This window comes from Cannabis sativa, chromosome 6 (genome assembly GCF_029168945.1).
Source record: "Cannabis sativa cultivar Pink pepper isolate KNU-18-1 chromosome 6, ASM2916894v1, whole genome shotgun sequence".
In the NCBI taxonomy this organism is placed as follows: domain Eukaryota; kingdom Viridiplantae; phylum Streptophyta; class Magnoliopsida; order Rosales; family Cannabaceae; genus Cannabis; species Cannabis sativa.
This window is the reverse complement of record NC_083606.1, coordinates 51,472,507-51,497,860: the sequence shown is the minus strand read 5'-3', so window position 1 is coordinate 51,497,860 and position 25,354 is coordinate 51,472,507. Positions and strand designations below refer to the sequence as shown.

At 30.6% G+C, this 25,354-nt stretch overlaps 1 protein-coding gene across 1 annotated transcript; it reads right to left on the bottom strand.

Moving 5' to 3' along the window:
- Positions 1-1,128: 1,128 nt before the first annotated feature.
- On the bottom strand, positions 1,129-4,325 carry LOC115725077 (protein neprosin). The gene is made up of 7 exons (XM_030654494.2): positions 3,656-4,325; positions 3,481-3,567; positions 3,110-3,370; positions 2,619-2,783; positions 2,482-2,535; positions 2,218-2,367; positions 1,129-1,750 (listed from the first exon to the last, which is right to left on the bottom strand). The coding sequence occupies exons 1-7, from the start codon at positions 3,803-3,805 to the stop codon at positions 1,373-1,375; spliced, it is 1,245 nt and encodes a 414-aa protein (XP_030510354.1). The 5' UTR covers positions 3,806-4,325; the 3' UTR covers positions 1,129-1,372.
- Positions 4,326-25,354: the final 21,029 nt, after the last annotated feature.

Here is a 25,354-nt window from a genome sequence, read left to right as displayed (position 1 = left end):
TGCACCACCCTCTCCACGCCACTAACATGCATCAAACTCGACCGTCACTATCTTCTGTTTCACTCTACCTCTTTCAAAGCCTCATAGTACTAGCTTATCACCTTTTTGGATCACATACACTTTTAGCCAATAGAGCTGACCTATATATATAGAACCTCACTCATTAACAAAACGGAAAATCATTGTATATAAGTACCATTTCGAGACAAAAGGCCCTCCTTGACTCTTGAGATAGGTGCGATTATTGAGGCACTTAATCGAAACTGAAATTACTAGCAAGCTGTGATGGAGAGTATATATTTAACCTTGGAAGTCCCAAATATTATGTTCCTCTTAAATTCGGCATAAAAGGCTGTGTACAAACAAAGAGAAATCAAAAAGGTATTACTACATCTGTAATCTCAGATGAGTAGTGGTGGTACAGAAAGATACTCTTAAACATTCATTAAACCCCCGATAGTACCTCTTGCAAAGCCTCAAACTACTAGCTTTTACCCTCTGAAACCATATGTACTGAAAATCAATAGAACTCACCTATAAAGAGAACCTCAACTCTTTTATTAAAAATGCCGAAAAATCATTGTATCATCTGTAACATTTTCTCTAAATTTCTCTAAGTAGTTCATATTTTCATCTTTATCTCTTTGATTTTCTAATCATCACATCGTTAATGAGTTCAATAGTTCAGATTCATAATATATCTCTAATTCTTATATTGTGTCTTTATCTTTGTACAAATGTGACATGTCATGTCAATATTTAAATCTTTATCATCAATATATATATCATTGGATGGTTGGTGTTTTTTTTTTCCTAAGGATAATTAAAAGATTCCTCTTCTACTTTACCAATTTTTAATAGATAAAAATATGCTAATTTTGGTGAGTAGGACCATAAGCTAGCCAAAAAAAAGTAAGAAAAACGTAATCCTCCAATAGCTAGCAAAACATTTTCCAAAAGACAAACCAACGAAAGGTAATCATGGAATGATCAATTAATTGAACAAGAATAATAAATTAAAAAAAAAGGTTCATCTTAATTAATGTACTCTCTTATTCCACTAAAATCCAATCAAGAAAGGAAATTTTCGGATGGTGCTCTATTACTTTTGTGCATAATAAAGAAACATTTCAACCAAACATTTTTCTTTTATCAAACAAATCCAACAAGAAGCTTACAAAAAGGGAGTCAATATTTCTTAACCCCTGGCAAGAATGAAGAAAAAGCTGAGAAAGAGAAGATTTCACATATTACAATCCTAAAAATAACTATATAGACACAATATTAATGTTACATACCCATAAAAGGAGGCTGTTTTTTTCCCCCTATTTATACATATATTTTCGAAAAGGTCTAAAATTAACCCATTTAATTATGGGCAATTGGGATTTCTACCAGGTCCTCCATAATAAAAGTAATTTCCCCATTCTCCCATCTTGCCAGTTTTAACATTATAACAATTGGGCTGCTCAGTAAAAATCCCAATGTCTTTGGGGTCTCTAAGATTGTTAGAGCCATCCACAATTTGAATGTTCCTGAAATAACCAGCTTTCCCAAACCCTTCATCAGGAAAATGACCACTGCCCATTTGAGTAGAGGTATGTTGCCCTTCAGACTCAGAGTTCACAACTTCTCCACCCCATTCAATCATTGAAGCACTGTCAGAAAGGTAGGGAAACAAGAAAGCTGGCCAATATCCCAACACATAGTTGTTCCCAAATTGCATCCACCAGTTACCTTCCTTGGGGTCCTACAAACACAATTATTGCCAGATTTCAAATTGGTTAGTACCCAAATATGATTTTTCAAAATACTTAATTATAGCTTAATGGTAATCATATCATAAAAATTAAGAAAAAAAAAAGACTTACCACCACAACTATTACTGATTTGGGTAAACCATATGTCAATTAGAAGTTGCTTTTTTAATCATTTTTAAATTTGTCTATGAAAAACATTCTTACTTTTGTTTCAGAAATGTATTCTTTTTTAATTTGAATGGTGAATCTATAATTTGTTATAAACAGTAGAAATATATTATTTTTGTAAAGTTGGATGGGTATATGACCAATATGTCAGAGATTCTCTGCATCATTATTAAGTTTGTATTATATATTATTTGAGTACCTGATGTCTCAATTATAAAGTACTAATTTAGATCTATCTATGTGTCAAGATGTATGAAAAAGTAAAATACATTCAAAATTTTAAAATTACCTTCCAAACAAGTATGTTGATATCAAATTGGGATCCTTTATAGGCAGAAGACACAGGGTATATGCTTGCACCCATTGCTATTTCATTGTTAATCTGAATAAAGCCTGAACATAGAAGATTGTAGCACCCAGTGGCTTGATATGCATCACTCTAGTGTCAATTTCCAAATAAACCAAAATAGAATTTCAGATTATTTTATGCTTTTTTTAAAATATATAGAAACATGAACAAACAAGACAAAAATTAACAAATAAAAGTACTTACAGTCCAATAAGTGAAGAGTCTAGTATTGTTATCTCCATACAGATCTGGGCTAACCTGTTTTAATTAAAATATTATACACTATAAGAATAAAAAATTACTGAAATAATAATAAATTTTAAGTTAGAAAAGCAATAAACCTGCCAACCAGCTTCAATACTATTGAGATCTTCACCAAAAGTACCCCCTAAGATCCATATTTGTGATAAGCTAAATTCATTAGGCTGTTGAATTTTAGGTTCCCATACATTCAATGTTGCTTTGGCTCCATAGTACTTATCTCCTTCCACATACACAATTGCATGCTGCAAACTCCAAAATTCAAACACATAACAACATTAAGAAACTTACACCAAATAATTGAATGTATAATATTAAAAAGTAAATGGCTTTTGTTCCACTACAATGCTTGGTTCATATCCCTTTATATCTTGTCTTTTTCTATATGTTGGAATTGTAACAAAGTAGTCCACTAACTTTAAGCACTTGGGTGACTTAATTAATTACAACCAAGTTTATCAACTAATTTTAAAACAAGAAATCTTATTTAAATAAAATGAAACGGCAAATTAAAGTTTGGTGAATTTGAGAGATAGAAGAGTATAGAAGTAGTATGGCTGAGTATATATACCTGATGACCACTTTGACTAGTAAAGCCAGGATCAGCAGACCTTGGCTTAGGAATTGATTTATGTACTTTTTTTCCGTAGGATTTGATAGTGCTGGCTCTTAACAAATCCTTTCTTTTAGTTCTTCTGACTGGAATAGTTCCTTTGGGACACCTCCCTTTGGTGTGCCAAAGCTGAGTATTGATTGGTTTAGAAGACTTGGAAGAAGAAGTAATCTTCATACTCTCTTCAGATACTCCTTCAGGATAAAAATTTGGCCTCATCTATAAATTAAACAAAACCACATTCCTCAATATAAAAAATAAAATAATAAGAAGAAAAGGAGAAAGTATAATAAGTAAATAAATAAGAATAGGAGTGTTCAATTTGATACCTGAATTGTATGGTTTTGCATTAAAGGGTGGTCAAAAGCTGGCTGGTGTGAGACATGGACGCAGTCAATTACATCTCCATCTGGGCTCTGTTCAAACCAAACATGGAATACATTAACTTTGTTTTCCAAACCTGAAAAAAGTAAACGATTTAGTCTGATATTTATATAGGTATACCTTAATGGACTTAACAGCAGGCTTGTTCAATTGCTTCAGCTGTTTCTTCACCTCAAACGTGTTCTGCGAAACGACGCCGCTTCTTCCTGCGGATATTAACAAAGGCAACGATAGAAGCAAAACCCAGAAACAGAACGCCATTTTCGCCATATTGTCTCAAGCTACCTAATCTTCCCAACTGGCTCAAATTTCGTACTGCTTTTATTGCCCGTGAACCCAGAAGAAAACAGAGGAGTAGTGATTCTCTAGTTTAAACCATAGGAAAATAATGGTGGGTAAAGCTTATTTAAACACTTTGCACTCACTCTCTCTCTCTCTCTCTTTATATATATATACATATACATATATATGGCCAGTAAAGGCAAACCCCACCTGTAAACACTCCGCCATATAAAACAAACCGCATGTGGTTGAGAAGAAGATAACTTTTTTTCCTTTTTCATTTTTTCATTTTTCACTAAACAAGAATCCAAACACAGCTGCCGACGACCTGAAGGACGGGACAAAGGGTAAATTGGTAATTTAAATATATGGAAGAGGAGAGAGAGATTTTCAGGCGGAGGAATGTTAAGTGGGCAATATGGCTGGAATACATATTCAAGCTCTACATTACTGTCACTAACACTATCTTTTTTTTCTTGAGTTCGTTTGTCGTTTTGAACAAACTATGTGTTTGTGCCCTCTTATTTTAAAATAGAAAAAAAAGTAGTAGTAAAGTTGAATAGACACAAAATCGAATTTACTAAATTAACCTTGTAATCAGTGCCAAAGTGCAATCTTTTCAGTGCAAAGTGCGATCCTTTCCTGTTCTCTACTGATCTCTTAATATTCCAAAGATAAATTACTTTCCTCAAAAAGTTTTCTTTCTATTAATAATTTTGACTTAACCACGTATGAACTGGTTTTTCACACTTTCATTTTCTCTTTTATTATAGCCATATTATTCTCCTCTTTGGATATGATTATATTTTATAAAAATATATTTATATATATTGCGTGAAACTATTAGAGAATTGTATATCAACATCAAGATTATGTTTTTACACATGTGACGGCACTCTTTTAGTCTTTTTGCATACATATATAGTTGTAACGTGAATCTACAATATTATAAATTTTATTTATTTAGTTTTATTTTATTTCTTTGAGCGTTATGATATGGACAATATTATTTATGGTACGTAGGGTTAGAATATTAGATTACCTCAACTTGTTGACTTATCACTTGTGTAATTAACCACTTTGGATAAATTTTACTTTTGTGACTTGTGTACATATTTGTATTTGTAAATATTATTTTCGACTATTTATTTTAATAAAGTTATTAATTGAACTTTCTATTTTATTAAATAACAAAATAAATTTTATATTTTTTAAAATTGTACAAATAGAACCCTGAACTAATTTTTTGTTAAAATAAAACGTAATAATAATCTAATCTAGAGATATTATGACAAAACTGATTATATTTTTTGTATCTATTCGTGTAAGAATTTGTCTTAAAATTAGTTACATTAAAAAATAAAAGGTTAATTAGTAATTTTTCTCCCTGAACTTTGACATGTACCAAATCATGTCCCGTGAACTTTTTTGGTCGTTAAAAATTCCCCCTAAACTATTGAAATTGTTAGACTTAAAGACTTTTGTCTAATTTTAGTAAAAAAATTCTAACATGGATGAAAGTTCAAGGGGCATGATTTAGTACATATCAAAATTTGAGGGCATGATTTGGTAGATATCAAAGTATGGGGAGCATGGTTTAGTACATAAACATTCACTAAACAGTAAAATTGAATGAAATTAAATAAAAATCCTTAAATTTAACAATCTCAATAGTTCGAGGGGGAATTTTCAACGGCCAAAAAAATTCAGGGGGCATGATTTAGTACATGTCAAAGTTCAGGGGGAAAAATTACTAATTAGTCAAAGTAAAATTATTAAAAATTGAGCTCGGAGTCCTATTCTTACCATTTTGGAAAATATACGATCTATTTTGTCATTTAACAAAATACAGAGTTTAATTGGTAACTTTTACAAAACACATAGTCCAAAATAATATTTTTACCCCTTGAAATATAATTTTTACAGTAATGAATCTTTTCATCATATTTTATTCAATTTTATCGTATAATAAGTGACACAATAAATAATAGTTGATAAATGGTTACAAATTACATACCTTTCATCTTTTTCACTTTAACGATTAAAAAACTAAAATTGAAAATATGATTTATTATAAAAAAAAAAACATAAAGTCTTTTATTCTATTATTCATTAACGAAAAAAAGATAAATAATATTTAATTTGCATCTGTTTATCAACTATAATCCACCACTTCACTCATTCCATGATAAAATTATGTTGGGTGTGCAACCAAAGTTCCACATTGACTAGAAATGGAAAGGATCATGAGTATATAAGAATGGATAATATCTCCATTGGTATGAGAACTTTTGGAAAGGTGCCCAAAAAACAAAATCCTATCACAACAAAATCTGTGGATGTGCTCAGTTAGACAGGTGGTGTGCTCTCAAGTAGTTAGCCAGCAAAATCGCTTTAGGTAGTGGTGGTGCTCCATATAAGGCATGTGCCCCAATACATTGGAGGGAAGTATACTAGTTGGTGGAGAGTGGATAGATGGAAGATCGTTTAAGGGGAGACAATGTACTCCTTTGTTTGAGGGGAGGATTGTTTGACTTGCAATCAAAGTCCCAGATTGGCTAGAAATGGGAAGGATCATTGGTATATAAGGATGGAAAAAATATCCATCGGTATAAGACCTTTTAGGAAGGTGCTCAAAAAATAAAATTGTGAGGGCTTAGGCCCAATGCTATGAAAGGGGGGTATTATTTTCAAGTCGTATACCATACAAGGCACAACTTTAGTAATATAAAATGTTAAGAGAGCAAAAATGCTAATTATTCTTTTATTTATTTCATATTAGAATTGACTCATAAATGATGAAAATACCTAATTATGAATAGATAATGCAAACGCAGAGCTAGAATTATTTTGTATATATCATCAAATTCTTTGCTATAGTAGTGCAGTCGCTTAAAATAGTTACATTACCACATTTAAAATAATTAGAATTATTGACGTTGAAAAGCGATCAACTCTATACCGTCTGATAAGTGGTAGCACCCAATGAATGTATGAATAAAAAGTAAAAAAGAGAACACCATAATTTTAGTAGTTCATTCCCCTTGACGCAAAGGTAATGGAGCTACGTCCACTGAGAGCTTTTATTATCAAAAGAAGTTACTTTCCTTACAAGAGAATTCAACAAAAAATGACTAATTTTAGCTTCACTTCACAATTTCTAGAGAGAGAAAGTGTAACGCCCTAATCTATAGGGACATTATTGGAAATTATTTTACCAGGATCTTAGATCTACTCACAAGTATGTTGATTAACACCCTAAATATGAACTTTCTAAAACGATGAAATAAACACATATAAAGTTTAGTAAACCTTACATTGGGTGCAGCGGAATAATATGACTCCTTCCGTTCAGATATCTAGCCCTTGATTCCTTTCTGTAGCAGAGCATTATCAATATCTGAACCTAGATCTCTTTCTCTGATTCTTTAGTGCCGAAACTCCTTCTTGCTGAAAGTCTTTCTTCACGATCTTCCTTACTATGATTGAGGTATCACTTGCTGTGTGTGGGCACTACTCTAACACTAAGAATTTCGAAATCTTAAGGAAGAAGAGAGAGAGGGAGTGGTCAGCCAAAGATAGGGAGAGAGAGAGGCTCAGTTTTTTCTGAATGAAAAGTGTAGAAATTTTAGTGTGTAAATTTCCTGAAGCCTTCACTATCTATTTATAGCATTCCACTAGGGTTAGGTTTGCATTATTTGGCATTAAAATAATGAAAATATCAGAGGTAAAATCCTACAAAAGTGGCCGGCCATGCAATGTGGATTTGGGCCTCACTTTTTGCAATTTTGCAGTTTTATCTTTTCTGCATCTGATTTTCTCAAAAACGCCAATTTTCAAATTCAACCATTTAAATGCCAATTCTAACTATTTAATAACTATAAATAATTATTAAATAATATTGTCATTTATCATATTTATTAATTGAACCATACAAAGTATCATAATTAACAAATATGCCCCTAAAACTCTTTCTTTACAATTTCGCCCTTACTTAGTGAAAAATTCACAAATAGACATAGTCTAATTTGAGAATTATAATTGATTAATCAAAACCAATTATATGAGTCTTACAAGCAATATTATCTCAACTAGTGGGGGGACCATGGGTCTATATAACCGAGCTTCCAATAAGCAGATCAAGAATTTATAACCTAAATTCACTAACTTATTAATTCTTCGTTGAATCCACGCATAGAACTTAGAATTGCACTCTCAGTATATAGAATGCTCTATATGTTCCACCATATAGACACGTCATTAGTTATCCATTGTTATAATCCTAATTTGATCAATGATCCTCTATATGAATGATCTACACTGTAAAGGGATTTAGATTATCGTTACACCTACAATGTATTTAATCCTTAAAACACTTAACCCCGTATAAATGATATTTCAGCTTATGTGAAATGAGATCTCCACCATTTATTTTCGTTTGGTCAAGCTCGAAGGAGATCATCCTTTACTTACTATTCGCCAGATAGAAGCTATAGATTCCATGTTCATGTTAGCGCTCCCAGTCAATTGCACTACCGTGTTCCCAAAATGTACATATCACCCTGACCCAAAAGTAGGCTTAACTAACAAATCAAAGAACACGAATAGCCTCTTGAGATCGAGCCTAATCATAACAGGATTAAGATCATTTGATCTAGGATCAACTAGGCGATATTGACTTGAATAGATATTACGGTAAGTTTAATAAATCTAAGTCAAAGTTCAATATCGGTCCCTTCCGATGCATACTCCATGCATCCAACCTGAGCTTTACTTTAACCAATGCTTTGGAAAGAACATAGCATTTCTCCAAATGCAAGTAAACTCTGTTGTAGATTATCATATCAGTAAAACCCTGTGTCTCATAAATCTAGGAAACTTTATTCACATAGTCATGTTTACTTTCCAATGTGTTGACAGCACAATAAACAGGATCAAGTATGTGAACAAGGTTTCAGATGAATTTATACATTATGTACATATAATCATGAAATAAATCATGTGAACTATGCAACATTAAATGTTATTTCTGATCTATATTAATAAGTAAATCTGATTATATTGAAATGAGTTTTATTTAGGGCATAAAACCCAACAAACTCCCACTTGCACTAATATAAAACAAAAAGTGCGTTTCAAATAATCTCAACACCTTGATATACAAATCAAGTGTAGTAGTAGTAAACTTGTAACGTCCCCCCTTACGGGGTCCGACGTCCTCGTCGACCACACTTCCGGCTGGGTCAAGGCTCTGATACCATTAGCTTACCCGGTATTTCCCTTACGGATCACGGGACTACTCACTGTCAAGGCCCATAACCCACAGGTCCCAGGATCGAAACCTGGCTCTGATACCATTTGTAACGTCCCCGCTTCAAGCCTCCATTGGGCCCTTACACCCACGGAATGAATGGCTCTTATACACGAGTACGTCACTCTGGCTGCTTCATGGATTGATGACTGACCCTACAGACCAACACAAGTGTTTCCAGCATGCTTTGTCCTCACTCACACGCTTCCTGGGAAAACTTCCCAGGAGGTCACCCATCCTTGAAATTGCTCCAGGCCAAGCACGCTTAACTGTGGAGTTCTTTCGAGATGGGCTACCGAAAAACAAGATGCACCTTGTTGACATAGGTAGTACCAATCAATCCATTTAAGCTCTCTTCAACTGTGTAGTCCCATACCTACACAGTCTCAGAATCATCCCACTTGACCTTCCCCAGGCGGTGTGGGATTGCACAACTTACCCGGTGTTTCCCCTTACGGATCACGGGATTACTGACTGTCACAATCACCCTCCCTTACGGGGTCCGACGTCCTCGTCGACCACACTTCCGGCTGGGTCAAGGCTCTGATACCATTTGTAACGTCCCCGCTTCAAGCCTCCATTGGGCCCTTACACCCACGGAATGAATGGCTCTTATACACGAGTACGTCACTCTGGCTGCTTCCTTGATCGATGACTGACCCTACAAACCAACACGAGTGTTTCCAGCGTGCTTTGTCCTCACTCGCACGCTTCCTGGGAAAACTTCCCAGGAGGTCACCCATCCTGAAATTGCTCCCAGGACAAAGCACGCTGAAAACACTCGTGTTGGTCTGTAGGGTCAGTCATCAATCCAGGAAGCAGCTAGAGTGGCGTACCCGTGTATAAGAGCCATTAGTCCGTGGGTGTAAGGGCCCAATGGAGGCTTGAAGCGGGGACGTTACAAAACTCCTCGTAATAGGATCTGAAAGATTGAATTAAACACAACCTTTTCTCCACCATTACTCTTCCTTAATCACAAAATCATTGATAATGTGAAATTCCTCTCTATATGTCTACTCTCTTGGGATACTGGATCCTATACTTTTTGGCAACTACTTTTGGTTAATAGGGAAATAACACTAGTAGTTTAGGCAATTTGGAATGGTGCCAAAAATGTATAGAACTTTCCTTAGACTGAATAAGTACCTTTCCTGTAACTTTAACATTCAGTCCCTTCCTGGTAGACCTAGAGACTTCAGATAGGTATTTACACTTCTCCAAAATCAATATTCCACCCCCAGAGTAATCACCATCTTATAAGAAAGATTTTCTAGCACAAAGGCAAATTTCGAAATCTGATGTGGTGTAGTCTAAGAGTTTTAAACACACCCTTATAAACTAACATATAGTTCATCTTCTTAATCTTAAGATTTACTTGATTGTCTTCCAATGTTCTTCTCCTGGATTAATCTGATACCTACTCATTACTCCCACTCAACAGCAGGTGTCTGGTCTAAGGCATTCAAAAGCATATCTAAGACCTCTCACTGTTGATTTAAGAAATTCTTTCATGGCTTTATCTTTTCTGGAATAGTTGAGACTTTTCCTTAGATAAATAAAATCTATGCCTAAGAAGTTGTGAAGCTTCTATAGATTGCCATTAGAAAGAAAATGCTTCAGCATCTTACTAAAGTAAGTTGCTTGCATTAGAGTAAGTAATTACCAGGTATACCACAAGCCATAGGTTTAGATAAACTCAAACCTATAATACTAGGAACAGGAAGTTTTGTTAAGTCCATTGAATAGACTTATAAACGAAAATTTCCTTTTATGTCCTTGTAATAGAAAAATTTAGGTTACTCCATGTGAATGGATTAAACCATAGTTCTCTTGGCTTTTCTTCTTAGTTTCTTATCTTGATAATCTATTACTTGTTTAAACTCACAATGGATTTTAATCACTAGTGTCTCCCAAGAAGGTGAGTTCCTGGAAACTCTCCCACTACGACAAGGTACCGTGAATTATGTCTAAGAAAACTAAATGGTATTAACCTCTTTGGTTGTGACAAGACAACAGAGGCAGTGGGATCATCATATGTCATATAAGATGATAGAACACTTTTGGAATCAAGAAAAATATCTCCTTTATTTGCTACTTTATTTTCAGACTTAGTCATTATCTTAGAAAAGTAGTATTTATTTGAACAAACACTTTCTTATCTATTGACTATGTGATGGTCCACCCCTAATCACTTAGAATAGCTAACAAACCATGGTTAACAGTTCTAGCTTTTCTTAAGATTTTGATTAGGTCATCCATGAATCTAGTAATGATTTACATTAAGTATACAACCATTATATCATTCAGAAATTGTATTACCATAGAAGGAATTAGGCAACGACTAGTAACTAATCATCAACATGCAACTCGAAATTTCTGGGGAGGTAAGTTTGGATATAATTCAAAAATCAATTTAATGATCTTTGAACTGCATATCTACTAACTATTTCTCCACCCCTATCAGTTCGCAAGATCTTTAACCACTTACCTTAATGGTTTTAACCATTGCTAGAAATTTAAGAAATTTTTCAAAACATTTCAAATTTCTTTGCATAAGGTATAATCTAGAGTGATCGTTTTAAGAATACAACGAAAAAAAAAACTCATATCCACCCCTGAATGTACATCCATCTGCGAATGAGATGAACTACTTTCAGTGGACATAGGCATATTAACTCTTTGCAGAGATTGATCTTGTCAAATCCATTATGAACAAGATACAAATGCCATAGATTAAAAAAAATGTGGTAGTGTCTTTTGATGACTTAGGTTTAGTTACATCAAAGAGTTCTTAGAATACTGCAAGTGGATCCTGGTCACAGAATACCTAACTCATATTCCATACAGTTTGAATCCATTAATAGAAGATGGATATTAAACACGTGAAAATGTAACTGTATTGTATCCTGGAATTAGAAATATAAGAAAATTTCTGTTTGGAATCTAAATTAAAGTCAAAGACTTAAATTTATACCAAATATAATGAGTGATTCTATCTTGGACCACCACTACTAATTTAACTCTTAAGTCTGATTTGCCCATACAAGTAGGAGATTTCTAAGATTGAGAATTTATATCAATTGGGAATAGAATTTCGAGATTATAATCATATGCGTCATTTAATTTCTTAAGAGAAAATATAGAATGACATGATATGATGTATAGACCATTCATCCAATGATATGTTATTGTGCTAATTCGAAATGAATAAGCTAAGAGGAATTAGGATAATTTCGTTTATAAATAAGAATCCAACGATGCTTCGATTAGCGAGAGTCAAAGTAATCTTATTTATATATATAATCTTCTTGTTTCATATCGTAAAAATACTAGTCTAAGGTGTCATCAATTGATGAACAGCTAGATGTCGCATATACAATATTTATCTTTCGAGATCTAACACTATTATGTATGTCTAATGGTGAAAATCCACTAGGGATTTATCTCATTAGATAAACAAACCAAGTTAGACCAACAATGAAGATTCGAAATTAAACTACAACTTAATAACAGAAAATAACATGGTTCAATATAAATTCATACACAATTCAGAAATTATTAAACATATAGCAAGTAGGAATGACATGTGAAAATACTAAAACATACGATCCTAAATAATTTCCAAGGTTTTCAACAAACTGATATCAGTGTCCCGTTTAGGCGAGAGTCAAAGCTACCATCCACTGAATAGAGTTGTCAGCTCATCTAAAATGTTAAACATTCTAGCAACCCTTTATTCGATCAAGATTGGAATTCAGCGTTGTCCCGTTTAGGCGAGAGTCAAGGCAATTCTATCTTATGAGCTTCCACCATTGTTTCGCAATTTGCAAGTCAAATATGGTCGCCACCATTAGGGTGATCCATACCATATAAAACACTTACAAACTACTTATCTTTCAAGATTAAACGGTGCGAAATTGCTAATGAACGTTCCTCCATTAGGGAGGATTACTCACTAAAACAAACGCGATGTAAAACCAACAATGGAGATCGAATATCTTAATAATAAAGCTCATTATTTAAAGAGAGTTGTATTTTCTTTGATTCTCTTTATTTATTCTATTTATTTTAAATATATATTTATTTAATTAAAGTTTCCAATTTAGAATGAAAAATTCTAAATATAAATTTTAATTTAATATTTATAAATTTTACTTAGATGGATATGAAAATAATATGAATTATTTCCATCTTATTAATAATTTCCAATAAATATTTAGAAAAATATTCAATTTAAGTTGTTACAAAATTAATTTAAATTAATTTACAACTCAAATTTAATTTTCTATAAATATATATATTGCATTTCAAAAAATTAAAGTATTTAAGGATACAATTTTCGAAAATGCATGTTAAAATAAAAAATAAATCCTGGAAAAATTATTCTAATTTAATGTTGGCCCAAAATTAATTAATAAAATTAATTTACAACAAAAAATATAATTTTCCTATTTAATTAAATATATAAGAAAAATTTAAAATATTTATCTATGATGATGAAAATCAACTTAAATATTAGTTTTCAATTTAATTAAATACGCTAGAAAAATACTTCAAGCAAAAATATCACCTTTTAGATCTACCACCACACACAAGGATTAGCGTGGGCTAATAAAGTTAAAACTAAATAACGTGTTCTTGTTTTTCTCTCAAGACATGAGCAAGAACTCTGAGTGAATAATGATGTAAAGCTTAACTGTTTTTAGGTTTTCTAAATTATACGTATATATAGATTTAAGATATAACAGTATATTAATTCAAACCAATAAAATAATAATAAAAGTTTAATTAAATAATATATTTATTATTTTAAATATTAAAATAATAATACTTAAATATTTGTAAGCGATTCTATTATAGATATTTATTTTAAATTTAAATATTTAGTTTAAATTAAATATCTAATAGCTGATTAAGAGAATCTCTCAACCACTTGAGAGAATCTCTTAACTACTTTGAAAGAATATCTCAACCATCATAAATACCTGTAACCACTTTTAAATTAAAATTATAAAATTAATTAATTTAATTAATCTAAAAATAAATTCAGTGGGGCCATCTTATTAATATTATAGGCGCCTATCATTGTGTCCTTACACAGTGACTGATGCTACCATTGTCTTAACCAAATAATGGTGATGTCTTTGTCTTGAAATCACTATATCTTTTTCCCAATTCATTTCAATAATAAATTTAAAACAAAATATTTATTTCAAAATAAATAATTACTTTTTTGCTAATTTAAAATAAGATTTTTCTGAACATCAATATATAACTTTATCTATACCCTTGATAGTGTTGCAAAGTGGTAATTCGTGGACCATGGACCTATAATACTAAGCTTTAATAAATTAAATTATTAATTGAATCTCATCAACCAAATAATCTTATTTATTACTATGATTACTCCACTATAAATATGGAATTGAACTCTTAGTAATTACATAGTTATATTTATTGAGTTTATTGCAGTGTCCATTATTAAAATCAATTCTAGTGATTATCCCTCCTTGTGTCAGTTCGTAATTATTTTTGTTCAAATTACCATTTTACCCTTTTAGCTACTTCTTTATCCTTTAGTACGGTTAATTTACTAATGAAAGTATAAGTTAGATCCAATCTAAATTTGTGCACAATTTTTCAATTCTAGAATGAACATTTAAAGGGAAGCAACATAAGGTCCTGTTAACCTGGACACTTACCCCAATGACGTGGACATCAAATTTTGACACGTGGCAAGAAGAGTTGAGTAGTCCTGAGTCATAGCAGTCGATTTAGGAAAGGTCCGTAGCCCTGCACCCAGGTTGACTTTAGGAGCTCCAGAATAGGTGTTTGGATCCCGCCATGTTATTTCCAACTCACTATCTTTTAGTATTCTATACTATAAATACATGAAGTATCAAAGTCCAAGACTTGGGAGCTAAAAATACACAAAATAGCACCTCAAAAGTCAGCCCGAGCGCGTAGGGTATCACCTAGCACCCAGGTTGATAACATAATAAGGGTTTTGGTTTTTGGAACTATCTTAGTACAAATAGGTCAAACTTTATCTTTGGACATGAATTAGACATGTCATAAATATATTTGAGGCATTAGAATTAGATTCTAAGAACTTTCATTTTTGAGCATTCTGAGCACTAGGTGCCTTATGCACCCAGTGCCTAGGTTGACATTTTGTCAACCTGGGGCAATCTAAGCATCAAACTAAAGAACTCTCGAGAATTTTCTTCGTCTTCATCAAAAATGAGGAAATAGGTGTTGTCGGGGAAGAAATAGATCAACCTAGACGTTAGAAGGGGGACCTAGTGCCAAGGTTGACATTTTGTCAACTTGGGCCATTTCTAAGGAGTTTTTCTGAGAAGTCTTCCGAGTACATTCTCTGTTTTCATCAAAGATTAAGATACAAGTATTTCTCAGAATCAAACGGAGTCATATGGTGCCCAGAAACTAAACCCAGTGCCTAAGTTGATATTTTGTCAACCTGAGCTGTTTTCAATCATATTCTCAAAAAAAAGTATTCAGGCATTTTTTTTTATCATCAGAAATAACAAAGATACAAGTAAATTCAGGGAGAAAACTATAATCTCGAGGGCATGAAAGTTGAGCCCAGCACCCAAGTTGACCTGGTAATGGGCCTAGCGCCCACGTTGACAATCAACCTAGTGCATTGGTTTCGATCATCCAAATGCAAAATCTGCTCCAAGCATTCTCTCTAGCATGGTCAAAAACGAGGTAGGAGACCTCGTCCTTAATTTCAAGAACCTTAAAAATATAAAAACTCAGACAAATAAAATTCACAACTTCATGGTCTCATTGTTTCGGCAAAGTGACTTAAGTCACAAATCAGGTAGTTTCGAGAACTGGTGAGCAGCTTCACCAGAACATAGAAACCAGCTAAGTGACGTCAAATTATCACTTAGGCCTCAAAAAATACATCCTCAACGTGTTTTTCTCTTGGCTCAACATCCAGGTTGACATCATATGTCAATCTGGGCTCTGGTATCAGAGCAACCTTAAGTAAAATGACTATAACTCACTCAATATTGATTTGATTGATGTGATTCAACTTGCATTTCGAAGATATTTCAATGATCTATCAAGTCATGGATCACACTCCAATTGCAATTATGAAGTTATCAAGTTCAAATTTTGTCCTCAAGAGAGTACGAATTTCAACTACAACTTAGTTAGAGTGGGTCCCACAGATGCAACTCAAGCTCTGGAAATTGATGACAGACCTCTAGAATCAATTTCACTGTTAGATCATCATCAACGGTCGAAAATAGCTTAAATTATTTTTTTTTTTTCATATTTTATTATTATAATAGGACATCCTTCCTTATAAAAGGAGAGTTCATCTAGTTCGTCTTTCACATTCATAAAAGTACACATAAGGTTAAAGCATCTTTCTAGTTTCTCTCTAAAAATTAGAACTTTCAAACTTAGCTATTTTTCTTGTAATCATTTTTCGTGAGAATAAAAACTTGAAGTGGATGTAGCTCTAATTGTGTCGTGACACAGGGAGTGAACTACTATAAATTCTTGTGTGTGCTCTTTATTTTACTTAATTACTTCTAAACTTCATCTCGTTTATACATACGAGCGAGTTGGGCAGATTTCTGCGTCAACAATCTTATTTTCTACTAAAGCACATATAATCATAAATAATAATCAAATTATTGATTTTCTACTAATTCTCATGTTTAAATATGCGGTCATTACAGGTCCAATTCTGGTTCGGGGTCCAGATTTGGTTCCGGTTTGGGGTATGAGTCTAGTTTCGATTTCGGTTCGGGGTCCAGGTCTGAGGTCTGTGCTAGGGTCTGAGTCTAGTTCCTGTTTTGGTTTGGAACTGGGTCCGATTCCAATTTCAGTTCGAGGTCCACGATCAGGGTCCGGGGTCAGGTGTCCCGGTTGGGGTTCTAGTTTGGGTCCGAGTTCAGGTCTAAATTTAGGTCTAGGTCCGGGTCTAGGTTCGGGATCTAGGTCAGGATATGTGAGCAAAAATATAAAAAATAATATGTTAGACAAAAAAAATAATTTTTGAAAATTGAAAACAGCATTTTGATGTTTTCTGTTTTCTAGTTTTTTAAAACTCAATTTTTAGAAAATTATTTTTAAAAAATTTAGTCAAACGCCCCCTATTAGTTTTTAAAATTGGTTTTTTATTTTTAAAAATTGGTCAAATAGTCCCTAAAACTTCTATCATTAAAGTTGGAGAAGACATAGAGTTGGAGAAGACATACATTAACAGAATTGTAGAAAAACAGTCATCACTTTGTGATTGATGAAGGTTTTTTATCGTAGAAAATTAGAGGAAGGAGAATCAGGAAAAAAGAATAAATGGGAGGAGAATAGGGTGAGAAAATGGTGAACAAATTTTGGTGATTTTTGTTAGTTTTTAATGGTAATTGAGGTTATATAGGTTATGAATTGGGGTAAGTTGAAAAATGCCTCTTTTATTCATCAATTAATCAAATTTACCTCTAATTTTATATTTATTTGAAACTTACCTCTTTTTATATGTATTGTACCCAAAATACCCTTACATAAGAGAATCACATGGAGAGTATCTTGAAGTGATAAGGGCAAAATTGGTACAATATTTAAAAAATGAGGTAAAAATGATAGATTTTTAAAAAGAAGATAAAAATAAAAGAAGACAATATAAAAAGGGTATAGAGTATAATTTCCTCTTATGAATTCATATAAATTTAGGTGTTTGGGCTGTTCAATCAGATATATTTTTGTATTACTTTTTTTGTTGGAAGTTTTATAAAAATATTGGATTTTGAGTAAAAGTTTACAATTTTACTATCACAAATAATTTTTTACAAAATTACTGTCTTTTTATAAAACAACTGTAAAACAATAATTAAAAATAATAGTAGAACAACTAAAAAATAACCAACATTTATACCATCACTTATAGGCTAGCCTTACTCTCAACAAGAACAACAATGGGACTCAGGACCTAGCCCCAACCTGTCCATTCTTTTCTCCTACAAAAGTCACTGGAGAAATCCATAGCCAAATCAACATTTAATTGGATTATTCTATTATCATTATGGGCTGCCACCGTTCAAGATCTTTTCTCCCATGAGTTCCATTTTCTTTTACACCATCAAAATTTTGGGCCTTTATTTCAAAATAATTATGATGTTATTCAATATAATTATATAAAAGTGGTATTTTTGTAATTAATTTATAAATAGGGCTTTATACGAAAAAAATATGGGAAAAAGAATTATAGTTTACAAATATATGGCTGAAGAAAATAGGAACACCACATATTGAAATTGTTAATTTTTTTTTCTTTTTTACTGTGAGATGGATTTTTTTAAAAAAATACTGTATTTTTTTTTTTAAAAAAATACCGTGTAAGTTTTATACTGTAAATTGTGTTAAGTTTTTAGTGTTGTTCTACGGCTATTTTTTAGTTATTTTACTGTTGTTTTTAAGTATTCTATTTTATTGTTTTACAATTGTTTTATAAAAAGATTGTCTTTTTGTAAAAAATAATTATGTGACAATAAAATTATAAACTTTTATTCAAAATCCAGTATTTTTATAAAAACCCCATATCAAATTGGTAAAGGAAATAAACTTTACTCAATTCGATAGTCTTCGGTTGCCTTTTCAGTAGTAATGGTTGATAAAGGCAGAAATGTTGGAGTTTATGATGTCTTGATTAAAAATATGTTGGTTTTATTTTCTCTCATACAAATGAGCCTGCCCATTTTATTATGGTCAAATATGCTTTGTCTAGTAAAGCATCAACTACTTGAAAGAAGGACTATCCCTCTTTTTTTTCTTTTTTCTTTTTTTTTTTATGTTTTTTTTTTTTTTTTTTTTTTATTATAACATCTTGTTTTCATACATCTTGTTTCGGAAAATTATTTGTGCAATATAGTTTCTTGATTCAAGATCTTATAAAATAAAAACATAAAAAGCACATTAATTGTAAGGGCAATGATATATTCCATATGCCATAAGTTGTACCCCAGTGACCCTGCACTTACAAATGTATGTTCCTAGTTAAATATTTATTTTGATTTTTATAATTAAATAAAATAAAGGGATCCATAAGCAAGGGCAATGATGATTAATGATACTCAACACGAGAGAGCATAAACAAAAAGAGAGAATAGAGGAGAGGCCTGGTTGGAAAAGTCATCATAGTCTGTCTTTCTATCTGTTTATTCATGGTGGGTCCGCAACAAAACCATTAATTGTTCACTTTTCTTTAATTATGTTTAATTGAAAATTAAGAAGAGGTGCTAATTGATCTAAGATAATCCGGCACCGCCACAACCGTCCTACAACAATGCTTATAAAACGCACCTTCAATTGTTCATCCTAATTTTACTTTCTTCTCTAGTTTAGCTAAAAATATGCATTAAACTATCTCTAATGATGATGGTGTAAAATTTGTACTAAATTTAACTTAAAAATAAATTAATATTATATTTGGCACATTTAATAATTGTGCTCTAATAATGTATTAGGGGTAAAATAAATTTTATTTATAAAAATATAAAAAATTATTAACTACAATAATAAGTTTCAAAAAAAGTAATATGTATTGTACGGTAAAATTTAATTTATTTATGTTATATTTTGTACTACATTTACTTCATTTTAGTATGTGCTAAATTTATGAGAAAATTACACTTATTATAGGATTTTAAAAGTTCTTATGTTAAATATGACACTTTTAAGTTTGACCAATTTATAAGGTATTTTTTTTTATTATTATTTTTAGGTCTTTTTATGGTATTTAATATGCCATATATATAAATTAGGTTTTCAAATACCATATTTGATGTTAGCTAATTAGGATTTTTACCTCCTAAACTTTAACGTGTACCAAATAATTATGTCCCTTGAATTTTTCTGGCCGTTAAAAATTTCCCCTGAACTATTGAGATTGTTAGATGTAAGGACTTTTATTTAATTTCATTCAATTTTACTATTTCAGTGATTATTTATGTACTGAACCATACTCCCCAGACTTTGATATCTACCAAATCATGTCCCTCGAACTTTGACATATACTAAATGATGCCCCATGAACTTTCATCCATGTTAAATTTTTTTTACTAAAATTAGACAAAAGTCCTTAAATCCAACAATCTTAATAGTTCAAGGGGCATTTTTAACGACCTTAAAAGTTCAGGGGGCATGATTTGGTACATGTCAAAGTTCAAGGGGTAAAAATCCTAATTAGCCTTTAATGTTTGTATTTGTTTTGGTAGTTTTATTTGTCATTGATGCCAGAAAGTCGTCAAAGTTTGATGTCGGTGCCAGAAAAATCACTAGAGTATTTGTCGGTGCTGGAAAAGTCGTCGGAGTTGCTGTTGATGCCGAAAAATTTATCAAAATTGGCATTGTTGCTAGAAAAATCACTAAAAAAATATTTCTTCATGAAGAAACCACTTTCTTGGTAATTTTTCCAGTGACAATGCAAATTTTGACGATTTTTCTGACACTGGGAGTTACTCCGGCGACTTTTTCGGCACCAACAGCAAACTTCGGAAAAGTCATTAGAATTGGCATAGTCGCCGGAAAAATTAATGATGAAGAAATCAGTTTCTTAGTTACTTTTTTAGTGATTTTTCTGATGATTTTTCTGACGACAATGTCAATTTTAACAATTTTTTTGGCGTCGGTAGCAACTCCGACGACTTTTCTGATACCAGCAACTACTCTGTCGACTTTCTCGATACCGACAGCAACCTCTGGAAAATTCGTCGAAATTGGCATTTTCGCCGAAAAATTATAAAGAAATTGGTTTCTTCATCAAGAAACAGTTTCTTAGTAATTTTTTCTGTAATTTTTTCAGCAATAATGTCAATTTTGATGACTTTTCTGACGTCGGCAGCAACTCCAACGATTTTTCCAGTGCCGAAAGCAACTCTTGCAATTTATCCGGCCTCAAAAACAAATTCTGGTGCCTTTTCCGGTAAGGGGTGACAACTCCGACGATCATTGTAGTTTCATTTGTTTTATTTTTTTTAAAAAAAAAATATATGAAAGAAATTTTAATATCTTCTATAGTAATTCAATCCCATATATGTTAAGTTTTTATTTTAAATGCTATAATTTTTCCTATTAAGATTTCTTATTATTTATCTAAACTAGTTTTTTTTTCTTCATATTTATGGAATTATCCCTAAATTTATATTATATTTGGTTTTGGAGTGCTAAAAATGTAGTGTATTACTATATTTTAGTTCACTTAAAGAAAAATACTATTTCAATGGTGTTTTAAAAAGTGTATTGTGCTAAATTTGACAAAAGATATAACATTAAGTTAAATTTAGCCCACAATAAATTTTATATTTTTTATTTAATATAATGTCACTAATTATTATGAACTATTGACTTTTACATAACTTTATTTTTTTTATTTACTATATTACTATCATTTACGCAATAAAAAAAATAAAAAATAATGATGTTCGTATATATTCAATATAATATTAAATGATGATCAATAATAATTATATTTTCTTACATCTTTATATTGGAGTACAATTATAAATAGTGAGCTAACTTAGCGCGCAAACTCAATTTTACATCTTTACAAATTTAATATTTGTGTCAAACTTAGCATAAATTTTACAAAATATAGGCTAAAAATGCTTATACACTACATTTATAGTATTTCATTAGAGATGCTCTTAAACAAAAACAGTTAAAAAGAAGAAAAATAAATTTTTTAGGGTACTATAATAAAAAAAAATACATGCACATTAATAAAAATAAAAGAAATGCTAAAAGACATTAGCAATATCTAGTACCACTTAAAGTGTCATATTTTTATTAATTGGTATGTTATACCTAAATATTTAATATCAACTTTCAGATATAAAATGAATATTGAATATTATTATATAAATTAAAATAGGTTTTTTTTATTATTATTTTTACACTTAAAACAGTTTTCTTTTTGTATTTTTTTAAGAATTTCACACAGAAACTCATATATCAACTAACGGAGCAACCTATATTGTAATCAATATTTATATGGAAACCTACATAAAAACTACCAGAAAAACTACCAGAGCAACCTAAACTGTAAATTTAAAAAAAAAAAAAAAGTTAAAAGATAGTATGTGAGGTAATTTCTCATTAAAATAAGGGCTGAGATGTAAAATGACCCTAAATTTGTAAACTGGGTTAGTAAATGTCCATTTTTAAAATATTAGTAAAATGACCAAATATAATAAATTAGCTAATAAAAATTATAAAAATACATTTACTACATATTAATTAAATATATATAATAATTAAATTAAGTGATATAATTATTTTAGTATTGCATATTAATATATTGTAACAAAAGTGAATAAACATATTAGATTATTAAATATATACAACAACATTTAATATATCGTATCATTGAAAATTAATGTACCGTAGAAATAAAATTATATACCACAAAAAAATTATAACAATACTAAATTGTACTCAAAATATCTTTATCATGCTAACAAAATTATATACCACTATTAAAATTTGTATATATACTAAAAAATTTATATATAATCATTTATAGAATAAAATAAAAATTAAATATTATCTTAAATAAATAATATACTATACAGAGCAAAAAAAAAAATACCACACAATAAAATATATATATATATACCTATAATAAAAAAAAATAAAACAAAATAATATAATATTATTAAAAAAATTATATATACCATATTAACAAAATTATATACAACTATAAAATAATTATACCATACTTACATTTTATATATAATAAAATAAAAACTAAACGTGCATGATCTGAAATAAAATGATATACTACACAATAAAACTTCTATACCATATAACAAAAAACATATACCTTCCAATAGAAATATATATAATAACAATAAACAAAAATAAAAATATATAACATGCTAATAAAATTATATGTCATGTCAACAAAAGTATAATAGAAAATAGAACTTAAATATTATTTTAAAAAATAATATACCGTATAACAAAAAATACATATATCATTTACCAGAACATAAATAGTAACAATAATAAAAAAAATTATATATTACTAATATATATTATACTAACTAAATTATATACTACAATTAAAATATATATATATATACTATGACAATAAAACTATATATCACCATTATATATAATAAAATAGATAAATAAATAATATATCATACAAGTAAAATATATAAATATAATTGTTATACCCAAAATTCGGCTACACTTCAGAAAGTGACACGTGTCAATTAGTGGAATATGAACCACCTAATATAACAACGTTATGTCATTCAATGCAAAAAAAGAATAACTCATCAAATATAAAATTAATAGAGCATATTCATAACTCGCTGACCGTATAGTCTCAAGCGAGACAAGAATAAAAAACTAAAATATTTATATTTGACAAGACACCATCCTGCCCCGAAGTACGCAGGCCCAATAACAAGATTCATTTATTTTAAAAGAATAAGTGAAGTAATTCGAATCAACCACGAACAATATACAACGAGGCATCTACCTCGCCATAAATAAGAGAATATTGACGAGGCGAATCAATTTTTAAAACACTTAGCGTATTTTCTACATTATAATAACTAAGTGTATCAACTTAGAAATATGCAAGACATGATTGTCCAGTCTGCGAGGCCTTATAGTCAAAGAGCAGTTCTTAAGTTTGCTCAGTACACTGGTACTCATGTCATTGCTAGAAGGCATATGATCAATCAAGTCAGCATTGATCATCTATAGGCAAAGCGAGATACCGCTGTTCAAATTAGCATCAACCGTTTGTAAAGATAAGAATGATAAGCAGTTATGCGGTTATCAATTGTTATTCACACGTTGTTAAATGAAACGTGATCAATTTTCGCGTTTCATTAAATAGTTATGTAATTCAAATTTAAATGTAAATAACTGTCAACCTATATTCCTATAAATATGAGTAGATTCTACAAAAAACAGTGACAGAAAATCTTTGACAAAAAGATTATTAATTGTATATTGTAATAAATACTTAGAAATATCTTGAATAAGATAGACTCGTAGAGTATGTGAATTTAACTGCAAAACCACGCAAAATGCTTGGTGTTATTATTATATTTATTATACTTTATTTATTTTCATAATATCTGTGTTAATTTTATCACGAAAAAGACTCATTATTAGTTAACAAAAATCTGCGTTAACAATAATAATTAAATATATGTAGCATGCCAAAAAATTATATACATATATTAAAATATTTGTATTATGCTAATAAAATTATATACCACTATTATACATGGCAAAATAAAAAATAAATATTATTTAAGAATAATAATATACCTTACAATAAAACATAGATATATTATACAACAAAATTTATATACCAACAATCCACAATAACTGATAAAAACTTAAAAAAGAAATCAACATAATTTTAAAATATTTTTTTTTAACAAAACTAATGTAGATATATAGCATGATCTTTAAGTAATTTGCTTCTAATTTTTTATAAAAAAATATTAATTTTTTATGTGATAAAAGATAATATAAATAATAAATAGCGCAAAAAAGTTATTCATTTACAAATTTTGAAACGAAAATATTTACTTAGATAGTGTTATAATTTTGAATCATCTGCTATAATTTCCTTTACTATAATATATACCAAGCCTTCAAGTTTTAATAATTGAATAAATTCTACAATTGAATCAATCAAAGGAAAATCAAAAAATAATGTGTGATACCATATTACTAACTCAAAACAATATTTTTTTTCAAATAAAGAAAAGTACAGCACAACTAGTGGCTTTTTGGTCCGATCAAAGTAATCAGCAGTAGTCCCACCTTGTTGGCCAAATTTCACTTTCACAACCAAAAATGGGAAATTTGTCAAAATTTTCAAAGGCAAACAGGGCTGAAGGCCCCTGCGCTGGGCCTGGTCTACGGAGACCTTATTTAAAGTGGCACAATCACCCCCCACTCCCACCCCCACCCCACCTCACCATTCTACCACCGCCCTCTCTCTTTTTATATTCATCTTTTATAGTGTTGTTGTCACAACTCATAAACAAGCGTGCCAAAATTTCCAATCTTCTCTATTCATTATTTTCTCTTTCCGAAAATACAAAAACAAAATTTCCAACTCATCTTTTGACCAATATCTCCTAAATTGTCACGCAACAAACATTAATTAATTATTTTATAATCAATAATTTTTCATTTTAAAT

Coding starts and splice junctions, on each gene's coding strand:
- LOC115725077 (XM_030654494.2), bottom strand. CDS start 3,805: ATGGCGAAAATGGCGTTCTGTTTCTGGGTTTTGCTTCTATCGTTGCCT. Junction 3,371..3,480: donor TGCAAAACCATACAATTCAG/GTATCAAATTGA, acceptor TTTAATTTATAG/ATGAGGCCAAATTTTTATCC. Junction 2,536..2,618: donor GTATTGAAGCTGGTTGGCAG/GTTTATTGCTTT, acceptor TAATTAAAACAG/GTTAGCCCAGATCTGTATGG.